The sequence below is a fragment of the Capra hircus genome, chromosome 6 (genome assembly GCF_001704415.2).
Source record: "Capra hircus breed San Clemente chromosome 6, ASM170441v1, whole genome shotgun sequence".
NCBI lineage: Eukaryota > Metazoa > Chordata > Mammalia > Artiodactyla > Bovidae > Capra > Capra hircus.
Window position 1 is genome coordinate 103,268,032 of NC_030813.1, and position 25,545 is coordinate 103,293,576.

Genomic DNA, 25,545 nt, shown 5'->3' on the forward strand with positions numbered 1-25,545 from the left:
TGAGTCACGAACGACCATGTAATGAACCTCTCAGCAGCGTTGAGTTTCTCAAATCATTGAAACCATGTGCATTTCACACCTAGTAAGGCCTGAGTGGACAGCTGGGTGGTGGGGTCCCTGGCCCAGTGGGGCTGGGGTTGCTTATTGAGAATTCCGCTCTCTGTAACTCAAACTGTACTTGTGTGTAATTCAGTGCAAGTGTAGACACCTGTTGATTCTCTAGCATGCACTTAAAAAAAAAATGACTTAAAGGATAGCAAATTTCACCAAAGGTTTTTATTTCAGCTGCTTCAGGACCTTGACTTTCTGCTTTCTGGTTCTGAACATGGTCTAGCTTTTCGGAGCACTGGGAAGGGTTTGCAATCCAGATTCCATGATTTCCAACTCTTTGTGACCCCATGGACTGTAGCCTGCCAGGGTCCTCTGTCCATGGAATTCTCCAGGCAAGAATACTGGAGTGGGTAGCCATTTCCTTCTCCAGGGGCTCTTCCTGGCCCAGGGATCAAACCCGCATCTACCCAGGGATGGTCCCTATAAATCTGGGCAAGACCCTGGCAAACTCACCCACAACCCACCAGGCAGGAGAGCCTCCAGGTGGGTAGGCTGCTTAAAGCAGAGCTCAGGGCTTCTGCCCGCGTGGCCTCCATCTGAGTCAGGAGGGGCCCCAGGCACATGACAGAGCAGCTCTGCAGCCCCCACCCCCCCACCCCTGGGCTCGGCAAACAGCTGTCAAGGCTTAGCAGGGATCAAATAAATAAGAAAGGCTATCAAGTTTACACAGCAGCACTACTGGTTATTCAAAGAACAAACTCAAACGAAAGTAAATGAGGGGGTAGGGGGGTGGGGGTCGTGCGTGGGGGAGGTGCAGGAGGGAGAACAAGTGTCTGTAAAGTGCTTTCCGGGCACCGGAATCCTAGCCTGGCTGGCATACCAGCTGCACGTGGAGAGGTCAGTCAGGGCTCCGGGTGGAGGCCGTGCATGCAATTTCCAACCACGCCGGGCGCTCAGGGTGGAGAGAGCTACAGCGGTCAGCCTGTTCACCGAGGTGTGAGCCGGCTGTGAGCGACTGAGGATCTCCGAAGCCCTGCGTTTGCGCACACACACACACACACACACACACACAGATGAGTGTTGTGCCGTCCAGCTGGGTGGGGGGGAGGGGGGTGCACACGGGGGAGGTCCTGGCAGCCACACGCAACCGCCGCTCCTGCAGGGGACGCGTCTTCAGGCCGCCGACAGGAAGGGGAAGAAGAAGAAGTCGAAGGCGAACTTGACGGTGCTGTGCACGACGCTCCGCCAGTCCTGCTCTATCTTCACATGCCGCCGGGCGGGCGCAAGGTGCGCCATGCAATTGAGGCAGCTGATGGCCTTGAGCTCGAAGACGGGCCACTTGCTGCCCAGGCGGCCCTCCAGGACGGTGCTGAACTCGATGACACTGCCCTGGCGCAGGTGAAGGAGCACGTCCTTGAACTCGCTGCTGGCCCGCAGCACGATGTCCTTGGTGACGTCGTCCTCCTCAGGCCCGCGGCTGCCATTGGCGCCGCTATAGGGCATGCCCACTGTGATCTCGAACTTGTAGCGGTCGAACCTCTTCATGTGGCACGGGTGTTTGGCCAGGAGCTTGAGGCGGCAGAGCTCCTCCTCGGCCGTGGAGACGTTGCCCGGGCTGCAGGACGGGTAGGCCTCGCCGTACAGGCAGCGCAGCCAGTCGCCCAGGAAGAGCGGCAGCATGTGGACGGCCGACTCGGCGCTGTTGTCGATCTCCGTCACCCGCACGTACTTGAAGCGGCCGGTCCACGTGACCCGGTGGCCCTCCAGGTGGCTGCACAGGATCTGGGTGCGGGCCATGTTGGTCTCCTTCCAGGCCCGTGGCCCACACAGGAAGCCATACTGCGGCCAGGTCAGCGTGGAGTTGTAGACCTTCATGCCCTCTGAGCGATACAGGTAGAACCAGCAGAAGAGCACGATGGCCGTGAGCCACACCAGGATGAGCTTGACGATGGAGCTCCGAGTCAGGGACTTGACCATCCCCACCACGGAGAAGTTGGCCTTGGTCCACCAGCGGACCAGCAGGGGGACGCTGCAGAGCACCAGGCTGACGGCGATCTTGGTGAGCTCCAGGGACACGAACCAGCGGGCCAGCTGCACCACGCCCATCAGCGCCAGGCCGAACACCAGGATGGGGAGAGCGAAGAGGAAGAGGAAGTAGCCCACGGACGCCCGCACCAGCCCCAGGCCGGTGGACTCGAGCAGGATGACCACTGACAGCTCGCACCACATGAAGCAGACCAGGTAGGGGACCAGATAGCAGTAGGTGCCTTTGAAGTTCCTCAGCTGGGCCATGCGGAAGAACAGATAGAGCAGGTAGACGTACAGCAGGCAGGGCACGCTCACGTTCAGCACGACCAAGTGGCCCACGGGCACCGTGAAGAAGGTCTGGCCCAGGAGCTTCAGGTAGCGCCAGTCGACGGGCATGGTGGGCAGCAGGGAGAGCAGGCCAGCCGCCACCTCGGTCACCAGGGCCCTCCTGGTGTAGGGCTCGGCCGAGGTGCTCAGGCTCATGTAGCTGGTGGCCGTGAAGAAGACCGACACGACGGCCAGCTCCGAGCAGGGCATGCAGTCCTTGCTGGCGATGGGGAAGGAGACGATGACGAAGAAGACGGACAGCAGGAAGTGAACGTAGGGCTCCAGGTGGTTCCAGCCGAAGTTACCCTCGGCCTGCTCCACATCCAGGTTGGGCTCGAAGCGCAGGAGCAGGCTGGTGAGCGCGCGGAAGCTCTCCCAGGCCTTGCTGTCCTGGAAAACCTTGAGGGTGCAGATGACCATGGAGACGAAGGACAGGTAGAAAATGACCAGGGGCACGAAGAAGGCGAAGAAGTCGATGGTGAGGTTGCTGATGATGAAGAAGAAGACCAGGGCATTGATGTGGTGGGTGGGCACGAGGGTGGACAGCCAGTGCACACCCGCCCGGGACGCCAGGTCAATCAGGTACTCCTTGAGCTCCATGATGACGTGCAAGGGGTACTTGACCACCTGGGAGGAGGGGTGGAGACGAAGGAGGGGCGTTAGAACCTGGACCGCTCTGTGCCGCGTCACTGCTCCCTGGTTGGCCCTTCCAGTCTCCCTGAAACCGGGGCCTGGCCCTGGGCAAAGTGAACTCACCCACTGTTTCAACCAATGGCGGGTCCCTCGGTCTGCAAAGTCCTTCCACCTGTAGCTCTCTCTCTAGGCGGTGATGCTCCACATGGTCCCCACAAACCTGCCCTTGATTCTACCCAGTTTTGCAGGGTCTGCCCTCTACCTCCTGCCGAACCTTAGTCCCTGACTGTACCCTACAGTCCACAAGGGTCTCCAGGCTCATGAGTGCCGGTCTCCCCTGTGAGATCTTGGGTGCCTCAGGGAGCCCACCTGGCCCCCTCTTCCTTCCCCATGGGGCCTCACACTTGCAAAGACAACAGAGGACCAGGTTACTTGCATCTCAGCCACCCCTGTGATGAGGACTTCACCTCCTGAGCCTCTGTCTCTGGTGGATTGGGGGTGGGGTGGGTGATCCACCCAGGGGGAGAGGAAGTCTGCTTTACCAGCCTACCCTGGGCCCTGCCCATCCCAGGAGCGGGGACTCCAGAAAGGAGAGTTCATGCCACGTGAATGGAAATGATTCAGCTGTAACAGGGCTAATGTGACATTTTCACTGCAGCAGGAGCCTCAACACCCGCCGCCTGCACCACCCACCCCTGCATACCCGTGTGCTCAAAACAGACACACAGCCCCCGGGGGGTGCTCCCTGCATCGCGTCCCACCTCCCCAACCCCAGACTGTACACAGAGCCAAGGGCAGCGGAAACCCTTGTCCTTTCCCACAAGAGAAGAGGAATGAGGGGCTGGCAGGGAGGCAAGTAGGGGATCAGCCTCGGGCAGGAGGCAGGGACGGTCCCGCCACCCAGGGTGGCCCCCACACCTGCCTGGTCCTGAGGCTCTCAGCTCTACCAGGGCTCCGGGGAGACGGAAAAGAAGCTGAAGGAGCTGAGAAAAGAATGTGTCCATGACCGTGCTAGGGCTCACGCAAGGAGGTCAGGGGCGTGGACTGGACCACACTGGAGAGGGGTGGTCCTTGTGAGGAACACCCACGTTGGGGCAGGGAAGCCCAGTGGAGCCCACAGCCCATTTGAGGGGCAATGTGATGGAAGCCCGGTCAGTAGCCGGGTGAGGTGAGTGGCACTGCCTCCATCTACATCCTGGGGACATGCTCCTTCTGCCCCATGAACATAAGGGCAGAGGAGGAGCTGGGATCCTGGGGGAGCATGACTGAGTGGCAACATTGGGGTGTGGCCGTCATCTGCCCAAGAGGCTGGGGTGTCAACTCTGGATGACCAGGACACCCGGGAGAAGCTGGCAGAGTGAGTTTTCCAGGTAAGAGGGACCTGGGCTTACAGGGGAAACAGGAGTGTTAAACAATGTGTGTGTGTGTGTGTGTGTGCGCACACTTCTATAGACACCCACATGGGGGAGTGCATGCATGCTCAGCTGTGTCTGACTCTGTGAGACCCCATGGACTGTAGCCCGCCGGGCTCCTCTGTCCAAGGGATTCTCTCGGCAAGAACACTGGAGGGGGTTGCTCCAGGGGATCTTCCTGACCCAGGGATTGAATCAGTATCTCTCGAGTCTCTTGCATTGGCAGGCGGGTTCTTTTACCACTGAGCCACCTGGGAAACCCCACTTGTATATGTTCAAAGAGCTGAATTCTTCATTTAACTAACAGTTACCCTCTGTTTCAGAACAAGCAAGAAAATGACGAAACCAACAAACCAGCTCAGGGCTCCCCCAGCTCACTGGGGCCAGCTTCCCCAGGAGGAGACCCAGTGCTCACCCTGTCTGGAGGAGGGTACCAAGGAACTTCGGATACCATAAAGTCAGCCTTGGTGGGGATTTCTGACACTTGTTGTTGGTCAGTTGCTAAGTCAGGTCTGACTCTTTGCAACCCCATGGACTGCAGCACACCAGGCTCCTCTGTCCTCCACTATCTCCTGGAGTTTGCTCAAATTCATGTCCATTGAGTCGGTGATGCCATCCGTCTCATCCTCTGTGGTTCCCTTCTCCTTTTGCCCTCAGTCTTTCCCAGCATCAGGCTCTTTTCCAATGAGTCGGCTCTTCACATCAGGTAGTCAAAGTATTAGAGCTTCAGCAACAGTCCTTCCAATGAATATTCAGGGTTGATTTCCTTTAGGATAGACTGGTTTGATCTCCTTGCAGTCCAAGAGACTCTCAAGAGTCTTCTCTAACACCACAATTCGAAAGCATCAATTCTTCACTTCTCAGCCTTCTTTATGATCCAACTCTCACACCTACACATGACTACTGGAAAAACCATAGATTTGACTATCCAGACCTTTGTCAGCAAAGTGATGCATCTGCTTTTTAATACGCTGTCAAGGTTTGTCATAGCTTTCTTTCCAAGGAGCAAGTGTCTTTTAATTTCATGGCTGCACTCACCATCCACAATGATTTTGGAGCCCAAGAAGTAAAATCTGTCACTCTTTCCACTTTTTCCTCTTCTATTTGCCATGAAATGATGGGACCAAATGCCATGATCCCCTGTTTTTTAAATAATGAGTTTCAACCCAGCTTTTTCACTCTCCTCTTCTACCTTCATTAAGAGGCTCTTTAGTTTATTTTAACTTTCTGCCATTAGAGTGGTATCACCCACATATCTGACACTTGCCAGACAGCAAACCAGTATCTCCAAAAAGAACCTGCTCCAGCTCTGCAGGAGCCCCTTTGACCAAAAGTCAGACACACCAACAACGGAAAGAACCCATGCATGCATCAGCCGCTGTCTGCTCTGCTAATCCCTGTCGATGGGGCCTCTCTAACCAGACAGGCCAGAGGCGCCCAGTGTCCCTGTTCTCACCTCCATTCTCACTCTGCAGTCAGTGGTGAACAGCTTTGGGGGAGCTGGCCTGGAGGCAGCCAAGTAGCTGACACCTTAAAATTAACCTGAAACTCCTAATGCTCAAAACCATTCACATTATCTATTGTTGTTGTTGGTTTGTTGTTTTTTTTTTTTGGCCTACTGAGACCACACAATCACATGGTTGAGAGAACATTTAAAAGACAACGAAGCTTCTAGAACCTGCAATCCAACAGTGCTGGCCTCTGCTGACACAGTGAGCCCCTGTGGCCGCCGTGACCAGAGCTGTCCTTTAAGGTCCCTGTTCTGCCCCCTGTCGCTTCTACCCAAGCCCTACTGCTTGGGACCCCACCAAATTGTGACAGTAGAAACCTTTTCTGTAGAGGCAGTCCAAATAAATTAAAATGAACTTCACTTTGAGCAAGAAAGAAGTTTTTTTAAAAAACGAGTAGGGAGTCAGTTCATGACAGGACGGGAAAGGGCACCCTGACCAGGGGCTGCGGTCACCAGCAGCCTTCACCCTGGACACGCCTGGCTGACGTGAAAACCTGAAGAGAACTGCCTGGTACCGACCTGGGCAGCCAACCAAGGAGGCCACCACTTGCCCAGAGGGTCCCGGCTGGTTCATCGAGACCCTGCTCAGACCCGAGCGCACGTCCACATGCTGGATTTTCAATAATGTGATGCAAACACTGTTATGATTTTAAGACATTTCTGAATCTATCTTTAAGAAGGTTTCATCTGTCACAAAGGCTGGAGAAGCCTGGAGCCTAGAATGTCCCTGGGGGTCACGTCAGCTTGCAGAGAGGTGTCTGGCACTTTCCACTGAGGGTGCCAGGCCCTCCCCAGGCACGTGTGCCTTCTCTGTTCCCAGGGAGTGGTTAATAAAAGCCAGGACAGCTTCGAGTTCCAGGAAATTCATTCTGCTCCGATTCATTCTCTCTTTTCCAAAACATTTTTTTTCGGCTGAGATGGGTCTTTGTTTCTGCGCAGGCTTTCTTCTCTCGTTGCAGACAGCAGGGGCTACTCTTTGTTGCAGTTCGTGGGTTTCTCATTGCAGCGGCCTCTCTCGCTGTGAAACACAGGCTTTTAAGTGCACAAGCTTCAGTAGTAGCACTTGCGGCTTCAGTTGCTCCACCGCATGTGGGATCTTCCCGGATCAGAGATCGAACCTGTGTCCTCTGCGTTGGCAGGCAGGTTCTTTACCACTGAGCCACCAGGGAAGCCTTCCAAAACACTTATAATGAGATAAATTGTAAAGCAATCAAAAGTGCTCTGACAACAATTGCAAAAAATGAAAAAAAAATTTTAAATAGGCTTATTTCTTGTCAGGATACTTTAAATCTCTTTTTCACAAAAAGGAGTTTCAGACATCTTACAGCACCGAGTTTGTCACCCGTAAGGAATGTGACATAACTTGCTGTCCAAACTGAGATGTTTTTGAAAGCAGGCAATATTAGTAATTATGCCAGGACAACGCAAACTAGGATGTCCAGGCCGGGACCGCCTGGCCCACAGGGCTTCTTCCCTCACCTTTGACCCTCACTGGCATGTGGGGAGCACCTCCTCTTTAGCCAAGAACCATGGCAAACGCTCCACCTTTCCTCCCTCATGTTAGTAAGAACATGCCTCTCTCATGGCATTTGAAACACACTTAGCCCAGGCCTGCCCCCAGGTGGGCCCTCAATAAAGGCGGTGACCTCCCTGGTCCAGTTCCTGGGCTGTCCTGACCCTGCGCCTCAGAACCTTCACCCCGACACCCTACCTGCCCTCAGGGGCTCTCAGGAAGCTTGCTGGTCCGGAGCGTGGCCTTCACAACCACCCTCTGGGCTGCAGCTTCTCTGAGGAACTTGCTTCCCAGAGGCGGCCTCCCCACCCACGAGGGTGGCTTTCTGAGCCTCCATATTCAGCCCCTAGCACGGGGCTTACACTGAGGCCGTGTCTGGGATGAGGACACACCAGCACACTTCCCATCACCAGCCCCAATCCTGCTCACACTCCAACCGCAGTGGGCAGGTCACACACAGGCCCAGGAGCTGAGGAAGCACAGAACCCTACGGACTCTTGGGGACCAACGCCAGGGGCTCTGTGATACTCTGTCTGCCCAGAGACCCCCTGTGCTGGCCGGGTCCCCTTGGCCACTCGTGGGGATGGACCTGTCTGGGGCCACGTGGCCAGACTTCTGAAAATCCTGGTGCTCTCAGCAAAGGGAGATACAGAAGACGAATTCAACCCCCTGAGCTGAACTTGGAGAAACTGGTGAAGGGAGGGCGTGGTCACACTTCACCAAGGCTTATATCTGCCCTTTTTAGTCACAAACTACATGGCCAGGAAAACAAAAGCTGTGACTCCAGGGGCGTGAGCGGCCACTCCTGGCTGTCGGCACAGATCTGGACGCACCGCACTCATCCCTTGTCATCACGGCTGCTCGCTGGAAGGAGACGGTGGCGAACACAAGCTTCCTCCCACCACCCCCGTCCACCTTCAGGTTGCCCTCGGTCACCTTCCCTGCCACCCTCTCCACATCTGCTTGCTCCCCAAATCCTTGAAGATCCAGATAAACAGGCACCACCGCAGAGCCCTCCTGAACACAAGACCGCACTTTGCTTCTGGGGGAGGCACCTTCGAGGAACTGACCTCCCCTCTGGGCCATAAATGGACAATTTTTCCGAAGGATGGAGTCTACGTGAAAGGCGGTCTCCAGCGCACAGCACCCTGCTCCCCACAAGGCATTTTGCAGGGAAAGATGCAAAGATGCCCGTGCACGTCCAGCAACCACTGGGCCCGCCCAACCCCAACAGCGCCCCTGCCTCCAAAGCCTGAGCATGTGCGGGAGGCCTCCTTTCACAAGGACGCGTCCTTATGCAGCTACGTGGACGACCTGGCGGCACGGGCCTCCCTAGGACAAGCGACACAGCCCTGGAGGTTCCCTGCTGGGTGAGGTCTCCCACCTACAGCTTCCTGGGGGGCACCCAGGCGGGCAGGTGGCCCAGGCCAAGGACTCACCTTCAGGCGCAGGGGTAAGTCCTCGGGACTCTTGCCCGCCACCTCGTCGTCATCATCATCCTGCAGGAACAGGTCGGCAGGGATGATGCCCTTGGCATACTTCTTAGTGATCTCCACGAAGTCATCCAGGGCTATGTAGCTCTTGGCTGAAGCACAGAAGAGGACACACACGGGGTTGGTGAGACCACAAGCACTGCTACCCGATGGAGATGGGCACGTGGTGGGCAGCGGCTGTGCCAGGGTCAGGCCAGAGATGGGTGACCCCTCTCAGACCCGGATGATGAAAGGAGAGAGAGGCAGGCAGGCCTGCCGAGGCCTCCTGGCCTTGGGGACCCGCCGTCCCTCCCCCAAAGCGTCCCCTGCCCTTCAAGTCCGGGGGGCTGCCTGAGCCAGGCTCCATGCGGACCCTTCTTCAGAACATTTTCCGCCCATGCTGCTCAGATCCCCTTACTCCCTCGGCCCTGACCCCTGCAGCCCAGCCACCTACTAGCCCCTCCAGCCAACACGCATCCTCCAAGGGCCTAGTATGTGCCAGGCATGTGCCCAAACCTTCATTACCCCCCACCCCTAAGTTCAGCCCAACATCCCCATCTCCCCACAGCCCATGCTGGGGGCAGCCCCCACTGCCTGCTGGGTGCTCCCAGGCCTTTGCCAATGAGGTTCGCTCACTCAGCCTGGAACATCCACGTCCTTGCCCCTCGCGGGCTACCCACCTCCCCACCACTGCGGGCTCACAGCCATCACAGGCCCCGGCATCCTTCTCCATCAGGGACAGTTACACTGCCCTCTCGTCCCTCCAGTGTGTATGTGCTCCCAGTGGGTGGGGTCCAAATCCCAGAGCCCAGAACACTGATGCCCAACCAATAGCCCTGAAGGGACTGGACGGAAGATCCGTCAGCCTCTGAGACCCGGGGGGCCAGGCCTGGACTGATGGGGGCTGGGGGGTGCACAGACACGATGGCCCGGGTGCTGGGGGCGACACCATGGCCAAAGGTGTCGCTAGCACAGGACCGGCCGTACTCACATTCGCTGCTGACCAAGCGCTCCAGCACCCGCCTCTGCTTCTGCAGGGACTTGGGGACGGGCCCGGGCTGCACCCCGCCATCTGCACAGACAGAATGGGGGAGAGTCAAGGCTGGCTGACTGCCCCATCCCCTGCAGTGAGTGAGTGAAAGTCGCTCAGTCATGTCCGACTCTCTGTGACCCCACAGACTATACAGTCCATGGAATTCTCCAGGCCCGAATACTGGAGTGGGTAGCCTTTTCCTTTCTCCAGGAGATCTTCCCAACTCAGGGATCGAACCCAGGTCTCCTGCATTGCAGGCAGATTCTTTACCAGCTGAGCTATCAGGGAAGACCAAGAATACTGGAGTGGGTAGCCTATCCCTTCTCCAGCGGATCTTCCCGACCCAGGAATCAAACTGGGGTCTCCTGCATTGCAGGCAGATTCTTTACCAACTGAGCTATGAGGGAAGCCCCCATCCCCTGCAAGCCCCCAGAAACTTGTCAGTGTTCCCCATGCAGCCCTGGAGGGCTATGCAAGGGCAACCCTTGGAACCCCCACTGCTCAACCTCCATCACAAGGTGACCCAGGCCCCATTGGGCACAATCTGAGCCCTGGACACACCACTCTCTGATCAGCACAGCCTGCCCCTGGACATCTTTGCTGGCATTGTCCCTTGGTGTGATCTTTCCCTGGAAGAGACCAAGCTCCCCAGGGCAACTAGGCAGGCCTTCCTGTGTCCCCAGCCCTGGTGCAGAAGTTAGTTCAGTGGGTGAACACTGAGCCAGGACTGAGATATCCTGCCCTCTGTCGACACCTTCCCCCTGCAACACCCACACCCAGGCAGGCGTTCACTGGGATCTCCCGTGTCAGGCTCCAGGTGGCCTTGGCAGGGCTGGGTCAGGTAGGGGCTGGACTACAGGGCGAGACAACACAAGGGGAGGGGCGCCGTGACTGAGAGGGGTCATGGGATCACAGGTGAGCCCAGAGCAGGTGAGGGAGCAGCAGGAACGGGGTGGGGACGTGGCCCCACAAGGTCGCTGGGGCCCCACGAGGGGCGGCCGGGCCTTTCAGGTGGAGCATGCCTCTCGGGGGTCCTGCCACTGGAGCCCCAGGCCTCATGGCTGCCTCTGTCAGGCCCCAGAGGATCAGAGATCAGACAAGAGTCCTGCCCGGGGAAGGGGCAGAGGTGCCCACCCACTCATCTTCTCTGATGCGTGGCAGGTGGCCCCAGCCCCACCCCCAACCCCAGCATCTCCCCCTTGGGGCAGAAGGAAGCTGGGTGGAGCCTTTGGCAGGTGCTTATCAAGGTTACCAAGAGACAGAAGTCAGCCCCGACCCTGGAAACGGAGAGACCACACCCAGTCAGGGACGCCCATTCTCCTGGTCCATCTGTCCTTCCGGCTGCCCGTGCCCTTCTCGCAAAGCTGGGTTAGCAGGAGGTGGGGGCACTGAAGAGGCTGGCAATGGGGCCAGCCCTGGAGAGGCTGTCCGGGATTCGGGGACCCAGGTCGCTGCTGGCAACTCTCACCCTCCCCACGCCCTGTCCCCTTCAGGAGGAGGAGGAGGACACCCTGGACACGCCAAGGCCGGCAGCTCCACCCATGGGCAGCAGGTGAGAGAACCCTAGGGGTGGAGTGAGTCAGGTAGAACCAGAGCTGGGGGGTGCCCTGAGGGGCGCCAGGAACAGGACACCCAGGAAGGATGCTCCAGAGCCTTACAGGACACCTGCGAGATCCCCACGAGAAGCTCCCTGGAGCCCCCCACGCCAGCTCCCATAGAGCCCCCAGGATCCTGGCACAGAAGCCCAGGAGGCCCCACGAGCAGAGTGCATACCGTGCTCGTTGACCTGCCCCACGTTCTCCAGCAGCTCCGCCACAGCCACCTGCTTCTTCTTCTTGGGGTTGAGCTTCCAGTACATGACGAGGGCTGCCTTGCGCACGGCCCGCTCCAGGTCGGTCTCAGAGGAGAGCTGCCTCACTTCCTGCTCATTCTCGGAGGTGATGCCTGAGAGAGGGAGGCGTCAGAGGCCTGGGGTCGCCCACCCGCCCGCCTGGAAGCTGGCAGGGACGCCCCAGCCCTGGCTAGCCCCACCTGAAGGGGCTTGGGAAGTGATTCCCATGAGTGGCTTTGCAGGCATCTTCGTCACCAGGGCGGAAACGAGGGTCCAGCCAGACAAGTGTCTGGCCTGAGTCCCCGAGGGTGGGAGGCTCAGCCCAGCCTTTCAGCAGATGCTCGCCGAGTGGCCGTGGAAGGCTGGCGCTGGGCAAGGCCTCCCCACCTTCCTGGCTCCTTCCCCTCTCAGGTTCCCCCTCACAAGGACCTCTCTGGTGGGGTGCTACTCTTCCCATCTCACAGATGGAGAAACTGAGGCACCCAGGGGTGGTGGTCTTGGTCTTGGTGCCAAGGCCACAGAGTCAGAGAGGCTGAGCTGGTCTCAAACCCCGGTCAGTCTCACTGCAGTGAGTGGCCAGGCTGCAAGACGGGGGGCACCCCAACACTCACAGCATCAGCCTTTCCAAGGGCAGCCGGAAGCAGTGTCCCCGTGTAGATGGCCCTTTCCCAGGGGGCAAGACTAGCCCACAGAAAGATGGGGAGCAGGTTTCATGGGCCATTTAGAGGCTGCCTTTCCCCCTGCACGTGGACTACCAGGGACATCAGCCCGGCCACCCCCACCCCAGGGGACAGTGAGAATGGGGGTGGAGGACTGATATTTCTTCTCTCCTTTGGAGCATCTCCCTAACCTTCCATGGGAGTCCATGTTTCTTTTACGATTAGGATGCGTTCAGTGTGAGAAGGTGGAGGGTGCGGGCCACATGAGACCTGGCCCCGTCCCTCACACACCGGCCAGTGCTCAGGCCTGCCCTGACCCCCTCAGGGCCTCTGGGAAGACCACTGGCTCCAACCGTGAACTCTGGGGGCCACACTGACTCGACTGGCCAAGGCAAGCCCATCCCACCTGCCCTAAAGCAAGGGAGGCTGGCTTGGTAAGAAATTCTGGCCAACAGAACATGACCGTTCTAAGTCATCAAAGCCATCAGCCTAATGTCCAGAGAAAGGAGATTCTATACAATAATAAATAATGTTAATAAATATCATTTCTATACATTATCTATACATACATAATAAATATATATACATGAAATAATGTATATAAATTTTGTTTTATATATATGTATATGATAACCTTAATGTTAAAAAAAAAAAATTCCAATATAAAACCAGAAGGAAAAATAGTAAACTACGGAGCACTTCTCTCTGAGTTTCAAGATAATTTTTAGAGATAATTTCTATCTTTATGTTCTCTATGTAGTTCAAGTTTTCTGTAACAACCATAAACACTTCTGCAACCTGAGTGGGATAAAAAAGGCCCCCTTTATGACACACACACTTTCACCTTTCTTCTGAGGTTTGAACCTTCAGGAATACTTTTCCCTGACACCAGGAATGAACCATTTCCCTTGGGCAGGATAACACAGTAAGTATCCCCAAGTGGCCAGGCTACACATCACTGCCCCCCCGCACCCACGCCCGTCCTGGCAGCGAGTGCCTGCCTGGGTGGGCCCTTCGCTGGCCCCCAGTCCCCAGCTGCTCCGCTTAGACCGGATGGAAAGTCAGTTCAGAAAGCGCTACTCCTACCTCAGGCCTGTCACGCCCTCCAACTTGGCTCCCTGGGCTATTCCTCAATTAGGATGAGAATCCAGATGGTATATCTCCTTGTAGACCCCACCACAAGTTAAAGAGGATGAAAACGGCTTTGTTCCCTAAATAGCCCATGTTATACTCCCAAACCATCTACGTGGCAAAGCCACGAGGGCAGCAGAAACCACACTTACTTTTCCCCACGGCGTCACCAGCACCAGGTTCCCCCGTTGCTATTTCGGTTGTTAATTTAGCAGAGTAGTACAGCATCCCTCGTGGGTCCCTCCGAGCCACCTCACCTACCTCTTCTGTCCGCCAGGCATCGGCGGAGAAGCTTGACGGCCTCGCGCCGGCCCTGCTTGGCAGCGAGGGTCAGCCAGTCCACGGCGGTGCAGTTGTTGAGCTCTTCGTCCCCATCGCCAGCCAGCTGTAGGTAGTGCTTCCCCACCTGCAAGCGCGATCTGATCACACCACACACTGCGGCAGCCTCCCCGTGCAGCGCGCGGGCCCCCAGTCCATGTCCTGCCTCGCCCCTCCCCCAAACCAGGCAGCTTCGGGCTCCCTCACCTGGTCCAGTCCACCCGGTGCTCCCAAGCCAGAGCAGGGTGTGGGGACCCCACCCCTCCACTGATGAGATGAGAGAGGGGGTGGGGTCATGCAGACAGGCAGGAGGCAGGGCTGGCATCAGAGGAGGTGATGCCCAAGTTCAGGTGTGAGCTGGACAGAGGTGAACATGCACGTGCTCCCCGGAGGGTGGTGGGAAGAAAAGCAACACACCACAAACACGGAAACCCCACACACGAGGGCCCGCGCGTGGCAGGTGCAGGCAGGCTACACCCACGCCCAGCTAGCATGCTCAGCACCAGCCTGTCCCGGGCCCCCTGAGCCTCCCCGTGGACACTGGTCCTCACCTCCGTCTGTGCCTTGGGGTCCCCAGCCTTGGCCTTCTCCAGGACTTCCTCAAAGGGCATGTCCACCTCTCCCTTGGCAGGCCCTTTAACACAGGAAAGCAAGCAGACAGACTATCACCATGCTGGTCCTTGTCGCTTGTTGGAGGACGAGAGGGGCTGGCAGAAACAGGCTTCAGCCCCAAGTCAGGAGCATGAGAGCAGGTGTGGAGAGGACCTGCCAGGACGCTCCCTCCATTGCCACACAGCCAGGGAGCAGGGACCGCAAAGCTGCTGAGGGGTTCCAGGAAGGAACCCCTGTTCCAGGCACAGGGACAGAGCAGGGCACAGACCAATAACCACTGTCGCCCCCGGGGTTCACTGCAGCCAGAGCGGCTGGTCTCAGGCTTAACAGGGCTCTAGAAAGATGCAAGAGATGGAATGAAAGTCCCTGAGGTTCTTTATTTAATGATTTAAAGAACCTGCACCCCAATGCCAAGCACCCCAATAAACAAACCAAATGTATGTTTTCCAAGACAGTCATCTACACACGATTGACTTTGGGAGGTCACAATCACAGTACATACATTTTGAAATATACACATATATATTTGTAATATTGAATCACAACCAACTTTGCATGCGGCTCTGCAGTTAAATGTACCACGTCAGTGGCTCAGAAATCCCACCGAGGGGACACTCAGGGCCTCTGGGCCTCTCCTCTCCATTGGGCCTTTAGATTACTCCCAGACTCCGTAATTTTATAAAACGATGCCACAAACCAGTCTGTGCGTGTATTTTTATTCGAGAGGCATTCTCCTGGCATGGGTTCTTCAGGTGAATTACTTGATCCAAGGGTCCAAATATCACATACCTCGTGCAATATTTACTTTGCAAAATGTTATCTGAAGTTACGAAAGCATCATGTAACTTCACTGATTTCACTACAACCTCTCCTGCAGTGTGTAGCATAACAAAAAGGTTTTTTTTTTTTAATCACTTTTCACCAATCCCTTTTTCTGGTTTAAGCAATCAATACAGGGGGCCTATGCCCGACACCACACCCTGCCTTCACCCATGGTCACCTCCCATCTTAGCAGGTGCTTATCTGGGGTTAACAGACTCTCGATCTCTAGACACTTCTGGAAACGGAAGGCAGAATTCAGGGAAATAAGAGCAGTCCCTAGGAACAGTGCTGGATGTCTAGCTATCCCGATCCATTCCTCCAGACCTTTCCCAGGACCGGCTCCGTCCACCAGGCTCAGAGTTAGCCCCTTTGTGCAGGGTGCCCGGTCAGGAGGCAGCAGGGCAGGGGCCTACGGTGACACAGCTCTGAAGTTCAAAGGCAGAGCAGCCGCGTCCAGTTTGGGGCACACAGGGGTGGAAACAGGTGGGCTGGGGATGGCTCAAAGGGGAAGAGTCTTCCTGAGACTCACAGGTCAGGCCCCTGCGCTGTGCCCCTCTTGGTGGATGGCTTGCAAACATGATGATACCCGTCCCGCTGTGGAGCTCCCCGTGCTGAGCTCCCGCACTGAGGTCCTGGGACCTCACCTGGCCTGGGCCCAGGATGTCCACCCCAGCCCCGGCCCCAGACCTCGGTGCTTCTTAAGTCATCAAGGTCAGCTCTCCCTTCTGGCTGCTGTCACACTCTGCCGGCCCTGGAATGCACTTTCCAGCCAACGGCTCAGACTGAGAGAACAAAGAGGAGGGCAGGGAAGGAGGGTGTGCGGGGTTAGAGAAATCCGACCCGAGTGTGAATCTGCCTTTAGCACTCTGAGCCTTAGGAGTGAAAGAACATTGCTACCCTATCGGTAAACTGGAGAACGGAATGGCAAACCACTTCAGTATTCTTGCCTGGAAAATTCCATGGACAGAGGAGCCCGGCAGACTACAGTCCATGGGGTCCCAAAGAGTCAGATACGACTGAGTGATGGAGCAGCTATCGGTAAACAAAGGACGCGGCAGCCCCTCCTACCATGCACTCTGGGGAGACACAGGATGAGAAAGCACAGGATACTGACCTCAGAGAGCTGAGGGGCAGATCAAAGGAATGATTTCCGTGAGCCCAGACTCTTGCATCTTCCCCGTACACAGAAAAGCACTCAATTCCCTGACTCAACATATCTGGTTTTCTTTAATTAACAGTAATCTACTGATGTTCCGACCACCTGATCTTTGTTGCGAAAACTCCTGTGTATCCTGGCTCCTCCCTTGTCTCTTGAGAGCAGTATTTCAGAGCAATCTGAGATCTGAGAGGCTGTGTTCCAGGGTTAAGTCTTCGATTTTGTCCACCAAATAAAACATAATTCTCAGCTTTTAGGTTGTGCTTTTTTTTTTTTTCAGTTGACAGTATCAAAGTGTTGTGTGACCGTGCAAGACTCATTTCCAATCCCATCGTCATATCCAGCCGGCAGGACTGTTAATGAATGGGACACTTGGGATTAGGTGCCTGGTCCAGAGTTGGGTGTTCTCAGGGTGCGTCCCCTTCCTTCCTCCATGCCCTACCTCTCTCTGCTGACCCCAGGGCCTCCCTGGCTCACTGAGGCCACGTGTCCTAGTTCAACACCAGGTACCTCCTGCGAGTTCACAGCTCTTTTCCTGACCGACTGAATTCACAAGTCCAAGGTCATGGAAGATTCAAGCGTAGATCTATTGGCTAAAAAGATTATTCTGTCCATGATTAATTTTCCACCGAAGTTATTCATAGCCTGACATTTTGTCATGAAATGAAACGAGGGCCCTGGAAACTGTCCCCTCCCCCGGCACAGCCCATCTCCGTTCCTGCATCTCCCACGGTCCCACAGGCCTTTAACGGAGATGGTCTGTGTCCAGCAGGTCTGGCCCATCTCCATCCTCTGGGGCAGGACACAGATCAGCAAATGCTGAACAGACAGAGGGGTGAATGGATGGGGGACCGACACGGAAGGGTCTCCAGCTCTGTCTCCCCAAATCCTCGCACAGCGCCTGGGACACGTGTGGCCCAGAGATTGAACTGCCAAGCTCAACTTCCTGATCTGAGCAGGTTCTAAGCAGAAATGGACAAGGATGAGTACTGAGCAAGTCAAACGCTCCCACTCTTCAGGACCACCCCAGGTCCGTGGGCTGGGAAGCCTCAGGCACCCTCCTCAGCAGCCCTGAGGGCTCTGCCAGCCCCTTGATGTCCACCAAGTTCTCCTGGAGTCAGCTGGGAGCTAGAGAGAGAAGCTGGCTTCCAGTTTCACCCGGCCGCTGCAATCTAGATTGGCTGGAGCGCATTGTTTAAATTGCTGAATGCACGCCAAAGGCTCTGAAAAGAAGAGCACAATCTGAAACACGCAGTGAGCAACTGTGTTGCTCCTGTCTCTCGGGGCTGCTGCCCTTCTACATCCTTACTCACTGGCCCCGGGGCAAGGCCTTGGCCTCCCAGAGTCCCTGGTCCTCTCCTGATGCCCGCTGCGTGGGCTGAACTGAGGGAAAGGTGACAAGAACCCTAGGGCATCCCACGTGTCCTTTTCATCAGTGTGAGCAGCTGGGTCACCCTGCACCCGGGGGTGCGCCATCAGCCTTCGAGATGCTGGCTCTCATGAACACACAGGAAGGACAAAGCCTTGCGACCCTGTCTCTCCCAGGGGCCTGGCTGAGTTCTAAGGCGAGGGTCCCAGCCAGGAGGTCCCAGCTTCCCACAGGCCCGAGCAGGGGTCATGGACCTTGCCCCTCATCACTCACCCAGCAGACATTTGCCAAGCACCTGCCCTGGACCGGTCTAGATGCCGGGAGCCAAGGGCACTGAGCCAAAAGAGGTAGGAGCGCCAGCTTTCCCTGCCCACCCAGGGTGCCAGCGAGGACAGCCACAGTCCAACAGTGGAATCTATGGAGGTGCCAGGAGTCATCAATCCTAATGAGAGAGGCTTTTCGGAGGAGGTGACACCCAAGACTCGGAATTCAAAGAGGAGGGGAAAGGTAAGGGATGAAGGGCATATTGTCCAGTTTCCTGAGATCTGAGGAAGCCACCAGACCCAAGAGAGCCTCACTGCCCCAGCCATCTGTCCTCACGACAGGTCATCCTAGAATGAGGGGATCACAGGGATGCTACGGCAACCAGACAGATCAGGGCTTCCATCAGAGTCAGGATAAATAATCCAGATACAGAGCTCCTGAGATCATCACGACAGCACCTCCACCGGACAAGGAGAAACTGAGTTTTTATGGCTGTGACTTGTCCCCAGGGAAGCAGGGACTCAGCGCTTTGCATCCAGCCCCTCACCCCATCACATCCCAGCCTTCCTCTCACCTCCTGGCCTTCCTCAGGGCCCATTCCTGCTGTCCAGCTCTGAACCCCACTGCGAAACCGCCTGCCCAACCCCCAGGCCCACCTGATGACTCCAGCCAGAGGCCTAGACTCAGTCTAGCTCCCCTGAAGCCCAGTCCACCCACAGCCCTGCATCGCCACTGGCCTCAGCTCCCACGGTTGTCCACGGTCATCTCCATGTAACAGAAATCACGCTGCTCCTCTCATTTAAAGGCTTTAATGCTCCCCAGAACATCCATTCCCCATACCCTGAACCTCAAGGCCCTAATTTAGACTGTCTGACCTCTTGACCCCACATCCAACCGCTGCCCAGAGCCATCAACCTTGGAGCCCTCACGTCCTGTGTGTCTTGCATCGTTTGGGCCACCCTTCACTGACCCAGGGTCTCCCTCCTAGAGGCAGGCCCTGCCTGCCCTGCCCACCATCTCCTGCACCCGCCGGGCAGGCCCTCAGTTAACACTGGGGTGTATGTTTCCTGGCAAACGGAACCCTCACCAGGGGTTCCAGACACCATTCCTGTCTGCAGCCCTCTGGCCACCTCAGCGAGTGCCAGCCCCACACTCAGAACTGGAGGCCTTGTGGACTTGGCACTCCTGAGGGCCTGTGAACCCTGCAACCCACCGAGGTTGGCAGAGAGGGCGCCTCGTCCTCCATGGCCCCTGCCTGGTGCCCCCACAGAGGACAGAGTTACTTGGTTCTTCTGTCTCTCCCTTCCCTTAAGCCTTCACCCCCCTGAGTCTGAAGACCAGCCTGGGCTCCGACCCTGGCCATCCCTGCTGTGCTGGTACACCGGGCGCTGCTCAGAGCCGCGATGCAGGAGGCAGGCCCAGGGCCCCGGGCACTCCAGAGCTCCATCTGTGGTCACTGCCACCACCGGAGGCCATCACGGTGGCTGAGCACAGACTCGCAGACTGTATTCCATCTCGACTTGACCCCTTACCAGCTGGTGGCCTGGGGCCCTCTACTTAACCCCTGATGCGTGCTCCTTGGAAGAAAAGCTACGACCAACCTAGACAGTATATTAAAAAGCAGAGACATTACTTTGCCAACAAAGGTCCGTCTAGTCAAAGCTCTGGTTTTTCCAGTAGTCATGTATGGATGTGAGAGTTGGACTATAAAGAAAGCTGAGTGATGAAGAATTGATGCTTTTGAATTGTGGTGTTGGAGAAGACTCCTGAGAGTCTCTTGGACTGCAAGGAGATCCAACCAGTCCATCCTAAAGGAGATCAGTCCCAAACGTTCATCAGGACTGATGATGAATCTGAAACTCCAATACTTTGGCCACCTGATGTGAAGAACTGACTCATTTGAAAAGACCCTAATGCTAGGAAAGATTGAAGGCAGGAGGAGAAGGGGACAACAGAGGATGAGATGGTTGGATGGCATCACCGACTCAATGGACATGAGTTTGAGACTCCAGGAGTTGGTGATGGACAGGGAAGCCTGGCGTGCTGCAGTCTGTGGGCTCACAAAGAGTTGGACACAATTGAGCGACTGAACTGAACTGAACTGGACGTGGCTGGAGAAGCGAGTTAACGCAGACAAGGACCACAAGCAAGGCCTAACCTGGGAGGTGTGATGCAATCTTCCTCTTGCTGTTACTTACTGGTACTTGACTGATGCTCAGAACTTTGCTAGATGGACAGGGGAGTTAATGAAAACTAACCCCAGTCCCTCCCTGGGTGGATGATCTCTGAGCTGTGCAGGGCTGGCAGGGCAGGGTCTGCTGTGTTCAATTCAGTGATGGTGACGGCACTAAGGAAAGGGACGCCGCACAGCCCAGAAGTGTGGGGTCGGGAGCCCGAGGCTGCCAACCTGCCCAGAACTCACTCAGTACTCTCTGCCCCTCCCCTTGGGGACAGAAGCCAATTGAGACCACATCTGTTTCCTGACTCTCCTTATCTGAAACTGGCAGTCTTGACTCGGTCTGTCCTCAGAGGCTGTTTCACTTCAACCAGATTGAAACCAAGCATGTTTCCAGCCCTGGTCTCCACGCCCTGCGTCTGCAGGGTGGTGTTTGTGGCTAGACCGATTCCGGATCAGGCCCGGGTCTGCCCAAAGGACTTGGAGACAAAACACAGATCTCTGAAGGAGATGTGGAGCTCAGAAGGGCCCAGTGGGTGTGTTTCTGGGGTAAGCTGGGCATTAGTCCAGCACGATTACACAGGGGAGCTCAGGCTTGGTTCAACCTCCAGAGTCTGGAGGTCCCTGCAGCTCTGCCTGGGGCAGGGGGCCTTAAGGGACAGGAGACTGACGTCACCTCTGCACCCACCATCACTCAGTGCTGGCCACTCTGGCAAGGCAGGGGCTCAGTTTCCTGGTCTCTAAATGGGGACACGGACAAAGCCTTCCTCTCGGGCTGCCATAAGGGGTCACGTAAAGCCTCCGGGTCCACAGGGCACCTGGCAGGTGTTGCCACAATGCGTCTGGTGCCTCTGCATGGAGTAGGGGTGGTACTGAGCTGGGGGTGGTCACCTCAGGCAGCCGGCTTCTCAAGGGGGAAAACGAAACGACAAGGCTGGCTGAGCAGGAGAAGGGTGGGGTGGGGGCTGGGACCCCCTTAACTTACACGGAGCACCTGGGGGAGAGGAGGACCCTGTGACCACAAAGGTCACGACATCTTGCCTTTGTGCTGGTGCAAATCACGAGAAAGCACACGCACACGTGCACACACACACACACGTGTGCGCGTGCGCACACACACACAGTCTGCAGCACAAGCCTCCCAGGGGGAGAGAAGAGGCTGACACTCACACGAAGCTGCTGCATGCAGACACACAGGGCCCGAAGCCGAGGTTAAGGCCGGTCACCCAAGAGGGACTGGGTGGGGCCCTAAAACTGGACGGATGCCTCAATGCATATGGTGATGTCCCAGGAGAGGCCTGGAGAGGGGTTGGGGGGGGAAAGGCTTGATGACACCCACGCAGCACATCGGGTTCTGCAGCTCGAGGCACGGACCCCTTCCCCCACACCACCACACAGGCACCTAAGGGACCAGGGGCCTTGACTCAGCACCGCGTCCCACGCACCAGGCTGATGAGCATGAGGTCCCAGCATGCGGGCTCCACGTGGCTGCTCTGACTTCACAGAAACAGTCTCAGAGAGGCCTCCCAACTCCCAGGAGACGGCACACAGCTCAAGGTCGATAGCCCAGCCAAGCGTCCCACCCCGGCTGTCTGTACCCTTCCTGCACCACCTCGTGGCTCCAGATGCTCCATACATAAACAGCTCGTATGGAGAGACGCGTGCTCCGGCGTCCCGGCCGGGGTGGGCAGGAAATCAGCACTGGCGCCAAACCAGACAGCAGTTTTCAAACTGCAGACGTCGACCCAGAAGGTCACAGAACCAACTGAACTGCCCAAAGCAGCATTTGTTTGCACATAAAAGCAAGAGCATGGAGACCTACCAGACAGCCAGGCACACAGTAAAGGCAAGTATTGCTTTGGAAATTTCCATTCCCACTGCGTGTGCGTGCGCGTGTGTTGTGTGCATGCAAGCACGTGGGCGTGGGCACCAGGTTATGACTACGGTACATGTATTTCTTACTGTGGGCAGAGGTCAGAAAGTCTAACAGGCAGTGAGCCATGAAGAGAAGCCGCGGGGCTTTCACCATTCCTGGAGCTCGTGTCCCCAGTGGGCTCTGTTTTGATCACTGTACCTACAGTGAAAGCCAAGGCCCCTATTTCACGGGGTTGGTCACTGTGAGTACAAGACAGAAATACTGAGAAGCACTGAGTGAGTTATTAGAAAAAGTAATGTTGATGCCAGCTATATTTTCTCCAAACATCACAGCCGGACACCCAAGGATCCTTGCTTTTATGAAACTGACAGCAAGGCTTGAGGCTTTTTTTACCTACAACAGCCCCCGAAGCGCAAAGGAGCCTTTCACAACAGCTCCTGTTATAGCCCGCTGCCCGGTCCTGCTCACTCCTGTAGCTCAACCTCAAGCCTGACACACGAGCATCACACATCCGATCCTTCCAACCTTCTTTCCACCCCGTCACCCAGGAGGTCCAGGGCTCTCTCCAGGCCAAGCCCACCCAAGGCGAGGTCAGTTCTTCCCTCCGGCCCTTGCCCGTGCTGTGCTCTCTCCCCGCTGCAGGCTCCAACTTGCTCAGGCATCCTCTCTTCCCAAGGCAGGCCTCCGGCTCCCTCCCCAGCCCAGCACCAGGGCCACCTCTGTGATCCCCAGGCCCCATGTTTCGGGAGACTGTGGACCCCTCAGAGGCAGGGCTCACCTGTGCCACCAGGTGATGGCCACTCAGGGCTGGCACCAGGCCGTGCTCAGTGAACAGCAGGTGGACTGACCAAACCCTGGCGACCCTCCCCCAATGTCAATGGCATGACAACCAGTGGTCCCAGCCCACCCGGGGCCTCACACCGTCTCATCTCGGCCCCTGAGAAGTGCTTCCTGGGACAGACTGGAAACCTGAGTGGGGGGCCCAAGAGTGGACTGGGGTTTGGGGCCATCCTTGGCCGCTGGGCCTGGGCATGGAGGATGGTGGTCCAGAGGACAGCAGGGACCTGGGCCAGGGGCCAGGAATTCCAGGGTGTCAGCTGGCCTCAAAGGGCAGTGGCCACGGGGGGCCCCCAGACCAGGCAGAGAGACCTGACCGAACGGTCACCTGAGAAGTGGCCGTGGTGGACAAGGGATGATGACGTGGGCCACCCTAAGTGCTGGGGGGGACCAGAGGGGAGCCTGGCTCCCGCCACCTCCCACCACACAGTGCCTGGTGCAGACCACCTGCCGAGTCGCTGAGCAGGTGGGAGCTGGTGCATTAGATGATAAAAAAAGGAAGGAAACATGACATCTGCTGCAGCCCAAGTCTATGAACTTGGGAGCAAACCCTGCTGGGAGGTGGGAGTCGACAGGCCTGGTGGAGCGGTTGGGCCTGACGTCAGGGGAAGCCCGCCCGCGGAAGGAACCTCGCAGGGGCCCACGTGCCAGGACCCAGGTGTCCACGGTACCCACAGAACACCCCCCAGGGAGGACAGTCCGGCATCCCCGGCCCCGCCCCTTACCTGTTCTGTCCATCCTCTCTCGGCTCCTGGCCCGCGAGGCCTGGGGCATGGCTGGAGCGGCATCCGATCCAGGTCCAACTTGGGGTCCAGGAGTGGGGGGCGCCCCGCTGAGCTCCTGCTCCACCGAGGTGGTGGCGTTGAGCCGTGAGCGGGCTTGTGGCTGTGGTGGCAGCGGAGGCTGGGCGCCGGAAGCCATTCTGATGTGAGAAAAACCGGGGGATCAAACACACAAGGCCGGCCAAGCCCAGGCTGCCCTGGCCTCTAGCTTTTGGTAGAGAGACAGGATGGCAAAGGGAAATGGAAGGGCGCTGCCCAGCATTCCACGTGATCTCATTCAATCTCACAACAGCCCCCGCAAAGACACTCCCATTTTACAGATGAGGAAATTGAGGGAGGAAACTCGCTCAAGGTCCGCTGGCCTGGCAGGTCCCACAGCAGCCATGAGCTGGGCCCTTAGTCTCCAGGACTTGAGTCCCGGGCCTCAGGTGTGCTCATCTGAGAAATGGGGATGTGGCAGGTTGGGAGGCTTCAGTGAGATGGTCCACATGGAGCCCTGGGCACAGCATCTGGCTGCGCTGGAATGAAGCTGGTCTCCCAGTCTGTCCACCCAAAATCTGTGCAGGGACCTTATTTGGAAGACGGGGGTCTTTGCAGATGTAATCAAGGATCTTGGCAAGAGAGCATCCTGGCTTAGGGTGGGCCCTAATCCAAGGACTGGGGTCCTTATAAAAGGGTAACACAGAGACAGAGAGGATGCCACGTGGAGGAGGAGACACGGCTGCAGGCCCAGAGACACCAACAACACCCGGAGTCAGGAAAGACAAGGAAGGACTCTCCCGCAGAGTCCCCCAGGACAACCAACCCCACCGACATCCTGATCGCGGACTTCTGCCTCCAGAGCTGTGAGACGAAAAATTTCTGTTGTTTAAAGCCACCAAGTTTCTGTCAATTTCTCCTTAGAGCCCTACGAAAGGAATACACTGGCACAAAGTGGAAGTTTAAAATAAACTTGAGAGGGGATTCCCTGGTGGTCCAGCGGCTAAAACTCCAAGCTTCCAATGCAGGGGGCCCAGGTTTGATCCCTGATCAGGGAATTCGATCCTACATGCTGCAACAAAATTATCCTGCATGCCTCAGTGAAGACCTGGTACAGCCAAATAAATGAATAATAAAACATTTTTAAGAAGTAAACATGAGAAGCAGAGGGAGGGAGGGAAAGGGGGAGAGGAAGAGGGGTGGAAGACAGGTGTGGGGGGAACAGCCCCTGGAGCAGGATGTGGTCAGGCCTGGCCAATTCCAAAGCCCCCACACCAGGCTCGACACCCAGGACACAACTCAGCGAGCCTGACGGCACCAGATACGAGCCCATGCTAGACGTGGGTGATGGAAACCGGGGGGCTGGTGTGTCGGAACCGATGACTGGAACAGACTGGCAAGCAAAGAAATCTGATGACAAACAGGGGCAAAGGGCTCGATTAGTCAATGCTGCTGTTTAGCAACAAGGCGAAAATCACCACTGACACAACTGAGGGTGACCATGAGCCCCAGACTATGGGGCTGAGAGCTCCAGGCCTTCCCCAGCCCCAGGACCCCAGACCAGGGCCCTGGGGAGCGAGGACGGGCTTCCGTGGACACAGACACTGAAGCAGATAGGACCACGTACACTGAGCGGGGTATCCCCAAGGATCCCATGGCCCCCACCCCAGGCTCAAGGCCACGTTCACCCGTGAGGAAATGACAGCAGAGGTGAGGAAATGAGAGCAGAGCAGGGAAAGGCTGGGGGTGAGGAA

The 25,545-nt window shown here is 56.8% G+C and overlaps 1 protein-coding gene across 1 annotated transcript in view; it reads right to left on the reverse strand.

The window, feature by feature from the left end:
* WFS1 (wolframin ER transmembrane glycoprotein) overlaps nt 258-25,545 on the reverse strand; it is a 31,617-nt gene continuing 6,329 nt past the window's right edge. Inside the window, exons 2-8 of the mRNA XM_018049710.1 lie at nt 23,756-23,952; nt 14,470-14,552; nt 13,862-14,006; nt 11,753-11,923; nt 9,938-10,018; nt 8,914-9,059; nt 258-3,033 (exon numbers count right to left, since the gene is read on the reverse strand). Coding sequence (XP_017905199.1) covers nt 1,225-3,033; nt 8,914-9,059; nt 9,938-10,018; nt 11,753-11,923; nt 13,862-14,006; nt 14,470-14,552; nt 23,756-23,951 — 2,631 coding nt within the window. The 5' untranslated portion in view covers nt 23,952 and the 3' untranslated portion in view covers nt 258-1,224. The remainder of the gene's footprint in view (nt 3,034-8,913; nt 9,060-9,937; nt 10,019-11,752; nt 11,924-13,861; nt 14,007-14,469; nt 14,553-23,755; nt 23,953-25,545) is intronic.